Below are 10,000 nucleotides of genomic sequence, written 5' to 3'. Positions count from 1 at the left end.
TGTGTGTGTGTGTGTGTGTGTGTGAGAGTGAGTGAGAGCGAGCAGGGTAGGGATTGATACAGTGACTGTCTTGAAGCAATACAATTCAGTACACATTGAGTATTTACTGAAAGAGCTTTTCTTTCTATTCGTCCGCCTGTCTGTCTGTCTGTTTGTGTGCGTGCGTGCGTGTGTGTGCACGCGCGTTCGTACATGTGTGCGTGTGTGCGTGTGTGCGTGCGTGCGTGCGTGCGTGCTTGCGTGCTTGCGTGCGTGGGTTAAATGACTCAGGTACTATGGGAGTCTAGTGTGGTTACGGCTGGCACTGCAGACAGCGCTGCTGCTATAAATAGGATGGGAAAAGATAGGAATAAAGCAAGCGAGTCAGCACTTCTTTTCCCCACCCCTCCCCTGGCCAATTTACTCTTCCTCTCACAGAAAACTTCTGTTCTGTCTTCCTTCCCATCCTCCAACTCTTTTCAACAATCCCCATTCTCTAACTGTACTCTAACTGTACTGTATCTATCTCTCATCGTTTGATGACATTCCGGAACAATAGGTCCAATTGTCTCTGTTTTAATTCATTTCCAGATGGAACAGGCATGATAAACATTCAGTACATGGCATGGCAATCACATGGCCATTTGTTTCAGATTGCACACGTTGCTAAATGACTGCACAAATCTTTGTCTCCTGATTATCGTCTACTGTATGCATACTCAAGTGCTCCGTCTGTTCTCTCTGCCTTCTTTGTGCAGTATGATATTAGTTTTATATTTTTTTACACGGTTTAATACAGGCTATTTTGCACACATAGTCACATACTATGCACAAACACAGAAACAAGGACACACAAGAGCATATGTGTGCACAGATGCATACACAAAATCATTGACACGTACACACGCACACACGCACACACAGACACAGACACACAGACACACACACACACACACACACACACACACACACACACACACACACACACACACACACACACACACACACACACACACACACACACACACACACACACACACACACACACACACACACACACACACCATCCTCCTCCCCCTCATCATCATTCTAATGTATGTAATTTTCCTTCTATTTTTTCTCTTAGCATCCTGTCAAGTATTGGCTCAGAGTTTGACCTGCGGACGCTGCGAGCTGTGAGAGTGTTGAGACCTCTGAAGCTGGTGTCTGGGATTCCCAGTGAGTACTCCTGAATACCAACCAGTGTTTCCAGATGTACAATAATTATCGTAATTGTAACATGATTTTTTTCCATTTTGTCCTATGCACGATCAAAAAACATGTTGTACAATAATTTCAGACTTTTCATTCAGTTCATTTAGATGCTGAGAAACAATTATTTAGTTGTACGATAATTTCCTCCCAAAAAGCCCCCCAAAAACGACAATTTTGAGGTGTTGGTACGATAATTCAGCATTTTCCATCTGGCAACACTGATAGTGACTGATGTCAGCGGGTGGACAAACTGAGCTATGGGGTGATGACCTCATTAAAATTTAAGAAACACTAAGTAGTTTTTGTCATCCATAAAATAATATTGCCAAAATCATTGCGATGGTTCATCTGCTTGTATCGAGGTGTAATGCCCTTCTGCTTCTGCTATACTGCCTTGGCTTTACCAGGTCAGTAAGGGGGAGCACGTTATCCGTCTCTTAAATAAGGCGATATGGAGGAGTGGGCTGTCCCTCTCTGTACCGTTGTTTCAATGGCAACACTATTCCTCATTCAATCTCTACGCCTAAAGGTGCCGGTATGCTTGCTGCAAGATACGCGAGCGCGTGCACGATTCGTTCATGAACGCGTTAACATGCGTATGTAATGTCAATTTCGCGCGCGTTGGACTCGGCAGCCAAATGCGTGCGTCAGGTGCAATAGGCTATCTTCAAACTCGCTGGGGGCGATCGTAAGATAGACTGCGCAGTTCCACTCGTGTGCTTGATATGAAAACGTCAATGGCAGCAACTTTTAAGAGCGTCTCATTGAGTTTGTCCGCCAGTATTTTGCGTCTTGGTCAACTGCTTTTGAAGCAAGCATGTGATGCCGGTTGCTCGCGGTGACGCGCGTAATTTACAGCTCGCAGCAAGCATACCGGCACCTTAAGGCCACCATAGCAGAATTCTACTTAATGCTACTTTAATGATGGCAGAGCTCCATATTTGTTTCTTTATACAACTATATATAATTTATTACTATGAATTGTTTAGGTATATTTAGGTATATTGTTCAGGCCTATGATAATAATAATTTCTTGGTGTGGTTGTCTTACATAGCCCTTGTCTTTTGTGTTTCCTCCAGGCCTGCAGGTGGTGCTGAAGTCTATCATGAAGGCCATGATTCCCCTGTTGCAGATTGGACTGCTGCTCTTCTTCGCTATTCTCGTGTTTGCCATCATAGGCCTTGAGTTTTACATGGGGAAATTTCATAAAACCTGCTTTGACAACCTAACAGGTGAACCCCCCTGTATTTGGATCATATCATGAAGTTTTTAGACAGACCTTTACCAACTGGTTAGACCTCATGAAATCAGTTAATTGTCTTTATGTCGTAATTGTCTGCTATGTTTTGATTTTTGTGTGACTGTTACCGACAGAGTGGCCTAGAAAAACACAGCCAGATTAGTGGAGAACGGACATCACCTCTTTTCTGGGTTTCATGGGGGGGACACGACACTTCTACTAATTTGTTAATATAACAGGAACACACACACACACACACACACACACACACACACACACACACACACACACACACACACACACACACACACACACACACACACACACACACACACACACACACACACACACACACACACACCAGGAATTACTTAAGTGTTTTATTTCTAATTTCTCTTCATTCGCTTGCATCAGATGAAATTCGGGAAGATTATCCCTGTGGTGAGGCGGCTCCAGCGCGCACCTGTCCAAACGGCACCACCTGCAAGTTTTACTGGCTGGGGCCCAACTACGGCATCACCCAATTCGACAACATCCTTTTTGCCATCCTCACTGTCTTTCAGTGCATCACCATGGAGGGCTGGACCGATATCCTGTACTATGTGAGTCCTGTTTTCTTTCTACATTACATTACATTACACTACATTGCATTTAGCTGACGCTTTTTTTATTCAAAGTAGGGATGCAAATTATCGATTAATTCATTAATCATTAGTTGATAGCTTTATCGATAGACTTACGATTAATTGATAAGCGGCGTTTTCCCCCCCCAAATCTCAATGTTTCTCTGAAAAAAACTACTAAATCTAAATAATGTAATTAAAAGTTGAGATAAAATACCACATTTAAATGAGTTCTATTTCAATTCTTTAATCCTAAGGTGATTTAAATATTCCCACTATTCACAGCCCACTTCACACACACTCTTCACATGCCCATTCCACCTGGGTCTCTTATCAGTTGAATTGTCGATTAATTGCGATTAATGGTTTTTTAATCGATTAATGCATTGACCGATTAAAGTCGATTAATCGATTAATCGTTTGCATCCCTAATTCAAAGCGACTTACACTTATTTTTTACAATAAGTTATAGTCCCTGGAGCAGTGTGGGCTTAGGTGCCTTGCTCAAGGGCACCTCAGCCATGGAGTGTGGTGGGGAGTGGTAAGGGTGGGATTCGAACCTGCAATCTTCTGATCTAAAGCCCATCTCCTTTACCACCCCATGGCTGCCTCTTTTACTTTTCTGTTTCTACGCTTCGTGCCAATGTTACAGTTAGAATATACCTGATCGTTTTAATTTCATTTTTTAAAATTGTTTTAATATGCAGTCTCCTACATTATAATACATGACCTTACACATCATTGGTTAACTAAAAACATAATGCAGCAGGGTTTTCATATTTATATTTATAGTTCACCTGGAACAGTGTGGGGTTGTATTATTGTCTTTCCCAAGGGTACCTCAACGTCTGAACAAAAGGAAAAGTTTGGAGGGCTTCGGCGTTTGTCTTAAGTTGGTAGTTTGAAGGTAACCTGTTACCAATCATCTGGAACATTGTCAAACGCTTAGCTCTGGAAAGCCGTGGGTGTGTTCAAAACTGCTTGAACCTGATTGGAGAATTCACATGGATTTTTAAAAATCATATACTACTTCAACCACTGACTGTACCCACCCCGCGATTCTGATTGGACAGGCTGTGAAATTTCTGATTCCGTTCGGGCTCGTCTAAGATGCAAGCTCACAAAGTTGAGCGGAAATGCATGAAGGGTCTGCGTGAAAGCCAGACTAGTTTGAAGGTGCTCTTTGGTGAAAAATTGAAAAGACTACTGTAGAGTTGAAGTATCCAAGGCACTTTATTAAACGGCTAAAATCATTATAGAAATGTTAAAAACATGTTTACCTCACCCTCATGTCGATAGCTGTTTTCAGTCTTGCCGGCCAGATCCTGAAGTCAGTTCCTGCACCAGTTATAGTTCACTGGGAGCTAAAGTGGCTGTTTGTGAATATACGGGCCCATGGCATTTCAGCAACAGCTAGCATTGCTTTTTCACAAGAAAACCATGTGTTGGTTCACTTGGAACTGGTGTTGGTGTCTTATTGTCAACCGACATTCATCTTGCCAACCTACCAGGCTGGGTCATTTCACGTGAAATCAGACACTTTGGGACCCGACCGACACAGATTTCAATCATATTTGCTGTGCCTGTTTAGTAGCAAGGTAGCACCCCAGAACTGCATTTGTGTGAATCTGACACCAATATTAAGGGAGAAACAGACTTGCAAAGGTTTACATATGAGGGTAGGACACTATGCATTCAGCATTGATTATATCAGTCAGTGTAAGTCACAAAAAGATGTCTGTGGTGTTATTTGAAAGCTCTTTCTGGCTCTACAAATTACACAAACAGCATTTAATACAACCCTCAGAATATGAATTACCATAAATTGAAAAATAAAAATTGAATATCAAAAAAACTCATATTTTAAAATGGCCAGTTCCTTGTATAAACACAGCCTGCAATGTCATGAACAACATGTGAAATGCTGGTGTTTGGTTCTTTATTCATTTCAGGGATAATGGGACATAAAGGTTGAAATGAGTTGTAATGAAGTAGTAATAGAGTAGTGTCGGGGACAGGACTGGACTGGCCATCGTCGGTCCCTTTTCCAGGTACTCAAAAACCGACACAGCTTCTGCCCATTGTCAATGGACACAGTGGAAGCTAGACCATTTTCATAGCCTGATAAACCAGACTAAATGTGGATGTCTAATTTAGTCTGGCCTCGATGCATAATACATCCGAAGATTGTTGATGAGAACAACCTTCCCTCAAAACCCTGCCCGCTTTGATTCAAAACACATCTTTGCGTTGTAATTGGTTTGCCAGATTCATGGCATTCTGGCTTCATTGAATCATTATGCGAGGCCAGACCCACCCGTAGACAAAATATTTTGCCGTCCAGCGGGTGGCGCTGGTTCACCAGGCTACCATTTTCAGCTTTCAGAGAAGGCAGGGTTGAAAGAATAAGCTCACTAAAGGAATTTTCTAAATGTTCAAGTATGAAAGCATCAAAGGGTATGTTGTAGCTGTATATGATGGCAACTAGTGGCTAGCATGTGTTGAGGAATGTATGCCGAGCACTGGAGAGGTGAAACTGAACTTCCTGCATCCTCATGGACCATCTCCATCCTTCACATATTTTGATAGACATGCTGTCATGTGATATTACTATGGTATTACCATATTATTACTAGGTGATTTGTATGATGCCTTATTTTTGAGTCCCACTATCTCTGAAATGAATAATGCAGGCACACTGAGGAAAGCAGAACGCCGAAACGCGTCTGTGTAATAAAGAAACCTATGCATGGTGCGACCTTTTCTAATTTTTCAGTTTTACAATATTTTGGTCAGCACCCTTAAAAGAAGAGAAAAACTGTTGGGTGACACCTGACCAACCTTTATGAACTTCAGAATTTTTTGGTGCCATAGCTGCATCATGGAACCCGCAGCAGCAGCAGCACTGTAAAGTGCCTTTTAGGAACCTTGCAGCTTGCAGGGTTGAATTACTACCGTCCGTCTTTATAGACACGTTTTGAGTGTCAAATGGCAAAGCCCTAGCGCCATTATGTCTGCACTGATGTGTCCTTAACGCTTTTGCCCAATATTGAGTAGATGTCAATCCTCAAGGGAACAGCATGCTGAAGGAATGGAGGGGAGAAAAAAAAACGGCCTCTCTGATTTAATGCCCGACCCTTTTAAATTGCTCTACAGTGTTGTGCGTGTCTGACTAATTGCACTTGCCGGCCAAATGGAGGCCTATGCCAAAGCGTTCAAGAACTGTACACTGAGGGGACCGTGGGAGTACAGGGCCATATGTGCTGGGTGAAGTTCTGTTGCCAAGAGTTGGACGTTTAGAGTCTAAAATTAGCGTTGTCGTTGATCCATGAGCGCTTGGATCCTTCAATGGAGCTTGAAATCCGTCCCCAAGGAGGGGTTCTGGCATTTGATCCCTAACCTATGGCCTTTGATTGAATGACGGTATATTTGCCCTATTTATTTTACTTTATTTCTCCATTATTTTACTAGGGTAAAAACACATGGAGGCAGTTGCCTCTTTTTCATGTGGGCCCTAGCCAAAAGAGCAGCAAAAACGCAAAACGCACTCCATAGGACTCACAGTAAAGACAGAAACAAACAATTCACAAAGACAGCATATACAGAGACAGCAAAGTATAAAAGATTGACACATAAAAACATGCAAGACATAACCATATAGAAATATGCAGGACATAACAAAAACATGCAAGCATGCTATTTAAAAAAAATCTGCAGTGTCTCTTCGCTCGTTCGTGAACTCATACAGTAGGTATTTGTGTTTCTGTGCTATAACAGAGAATCCTGCAGGAATCTAGGGCAGCCAGGGAGGTCAGCTAAGAGCTGAGGCAGCGATGGGCATTTCATCTGGTGCTAAAAAATTCAAAAGGTGCATGGACAGGGTCCTTGCTTTCCACCATCATGCACCCACCCACCCCTAAAGGTGCATTGTGTAATGTTTTTAGTAGTTGATTTTCAGAATTCATACTTCCCATTCACAAATGTTACCTTTTTAACATATACTGTATATTATTATAACTTATAACATAATACTGGTACTTACCACCACCATTCAATTCTAAGTATTCATTATGACTGGGGAAATTGCATTTTACATACATGAAAAGGGGGACCGTCTCCATGGTCCGCCATTTTGAATTCCCAGAAATTGGCATTTTTAGCTGTAAACTTACTGTCCTTTGGTCACACTAGTAAATATTGGTTTATTATTTATTAATATCAATGAAAAGATAAAATTTGTCAATAGGCAGCACAGTTTCAGTGAGCAGCATAGCTGCAATACCTACTCTTTCTGGCCACAATCTTACACAGTGCACAAAGCCCCACATCCTCAAAGCAGACCTCAAAGCCTCAAAGTAGACCTCTTTTTGGATTTTTTTTATTCATCTAACTCAGTGTTTCCCAACCTTTTTTGTCTCATGTAACCCCCGAGCCTTTTTGTTGAGTACCCCCTAACTTGTGTTTTACATCGTTTTTTTCTATTCCAGTGTGACTATGCTCCATGCATTTGTTAAAATTACATTTTTCCAAGTACCCCCTTCAGTGTGCTCGCGTACCCCTAGTGGTACATGTACCCCTGGTTGGGAAACACTGCTCTAACTTGCCGCAACCAGAATTTCGTACTCGTACATTCGTACATTTTTTTCTAGCCGTTCCTTTTTATTTACCCATTGTTTCCTTCCCTACATCTCTCCTTCCTTCATCCTCTCTGTGTCTCTCATCCCTCTCTCCCCTTGTCTCTCTTTTCCCCTCCTCTTCTTCTTGTTTTCTCTCCTCACCCGTTCCTTCCCTACATCAGCGTTAGTCCCACCCCACCCCACCCCACCCAGCTCCTCCTCTATATTTAACAGCATCTGTTCAGCCAGAGTTATTCCTGCCTGGGCCGGGGGGCCGGGGGCCGGGGGGGGGAGAGGCTGCTTAAAGTTTCATGGCAAAAGGACCGCAGTACACATACAGCACAGCACAGCACAGCACAGCACAGTGCTCAGACATGCAGAGATGCAGAGAGAGAGAGAGAAAGAGAGAGAGAGAGAGAGAAAGAGTGAGAATTGAGAGAGAAAGAGGGAGAGAGAGAGCGAGAGAGAGAGCGAGAGAGAGAGAGAGAAAGAGAACAAGAGAGAGAGAGAGAGAGAGAGAGAGAGAGAGAGAGAGAGAGAATATAAACGTGTGAGCATTTATATATGCAGTTGTGTGAAAGAGAGGGCAAGAGAAGCAGAATGACAGCAAGCGAGAGAAAGATTCACAATGTGGGTGGGTGGCAAGGAGAGAGATGTCCCCTTATAAAAACACAAAAATCCTGGCACTGCAAACTTTCTGCTACATTTCATTTTGGCACAAGCATGACGACTGCTGAAAACTGCTGCACAAAATGGTTTAAAGCTGGAGGCACCTTCACTAGGCCTGTTAAGCGAGGAACACTAGTAATATGAAAATAGCCAATATTCACATGCTACTGTGCATGGAGGTACATGTTAAGAAGACAGCCTAGTTTTCAGGAACAGGTTTGGAAAAGACATACTGTGTAGACATTGTGTGCATTGTGGAAGTGCTGCTGCTTTAGATCTTTGCTGGCAATGAAGTGAGGACATCGTTCATGCAGCAGCAAGAGACTAAATAATGCAGAGTCTGGATTCTAGGGCAGACTACATGGGGGGAAATAAAGAAGAAGAAAAAAGACACCACACTTTGTCATGATGTCCTGATTGTTTGCCAGACAGTCCCTCACACTAGTGGGAAAAAGCCAAGTCATTTACTGATGCCAATGCCATGTCTGCTTCTTCCGCTCACCGTCAAATGGCCATTCCTGAAGTGGATTTAACCCATGTTAGCCTGGAGTGACATATGCGCTGCATTCAGGCTCTTGAGATTTTAGTGTTTTTTTATTAACCATGTGGGTATGTTAGAGCTGAATGAACAAATTCTAATGCTTAACAAGAATCCTAGCTTTTATGTGCCTTGGAAGCTGAGATATTTAGGTTTTAATATGCAGAGGGCACCTTTTCCCAAAAAGGGCTCAGGCTAAAATGGGTTAATATCTTAGTCTCTTACCAGACACTGTCCCGCCACTGGGACGTTGTATTAGTCACTGAAAAAACTGAACTACCATAGTACTACACCACACTATGATCACTATGGTCATTGCCATTCTGGTAATTTATAAAGGGGTCAATGGTTATGATATACATTGGATATTGGAGATATAGATGAGGGTCCTAGTTATTGAATGAAACTTATTTCATGTTTTTATATGCTTCGGCAGTTGAGATAGGTTTTAATAGGCAGAGGGCACCTTTTTCCAAAAAAGGGCGTAGGCATTCAGCGGGTGTTTTTTGTAGGTGCCAATGCTAAAATGGGTTAATATGTAATGGCAGCTAAATGTAATGTAATGCAGTATAATCACATTTAAAGGTTGTCCCGCTTTATTTATAATAATAATAATAATACATTTTATTTTAAGTGCCTTTTCAAACTACCCAAGGTCACTTTACATTAAAACAGAGAATAAAAAATAATAAAAAACAGTTGAAAAAGTAATAAACAAAGCATGAATGAATTAATACATCACATCTAAAAATAGAAGAATAATTATACATTAAAAAAAGTTATACAAGAATAAAGTAGAATACAGGCTATGTATATAAAATAAAATGAAAAGTAAGTAATATAATGATTAAAGGAAGTAGAAGTGCATGCTAGTGGTGTAATGAACATGCAGCAGTGAAGAGGTTTTGTTTTGTCTTTTGCTCTCCTGTCTAATGTCCTTTCCTTTACTATGTTGGCTCCTGACGCTTCTGGCACCTGTCTGTTTGTCTGTCTGTCTCTCTGTCCTTCTGTCTGTCTGTCTGTCTGTCCTTCTGTCTGTCTCTCTGTCCTTCTGTCTGTCTGTGCTCCAGAGCGACGACG

The 10,000-nt window shown here is 41.9% G+C and overlaps 1 protein-coding gene across 1 annotated transcript in view; it reads left to right on the top strand.

Annotated features, from left to right (window-relative positions):
* Positions 1-10,000, top strand: part of cacna1aa (calcium channel, voltage-dependent, P/Q type, alpha 1A subunit, a) — a 180,790-nt gene that overhangs the window by 58,307 nt on the left and 112,483 nt on the right. Inside the window, exons 4-7 of the mRNA XM_063218156.1 lie at positions 1,106-1,197; positions 2,314-2,466; positions 2,889-3,076; positions 9,991-10,000. The exon at positions 9,991-10,000 is cut by the window's right edge and continues 94 nt beyond it. Of these exons, the coding sequence (XP_063074226.1) occupies positions 1,106-1,197; positions 2,314-2,466; positions 2,889-3,076; positions 9,991-10,000 (443 nt within the window). The remainder of the gene's footprint in view (positions 1-1,105; positions 1,198-2,313; positions 2,467-2,888; positions 3,077-9,990) is intronic.

The sequence above is a fragment of the Engraulis encrasicolus genome, chromosome 2 (assembly GCF_034702125.1).
Source record: "Engraulis encrasicolus isolate BLACKSEA-1 chromosome 2, IST_EnEncr_1.0, whole genome shotgun sequence".
NCBI classification, from domain to species: Eukaryota; Metazoa; Chordata; class Actinopteri; order Clupeiformes; family Engraulidae; genus Engraulis; species Engraulis encrasicolus.
This window is presented reverse-complemented; position numbering and strand designations above follow the sequence as displayed.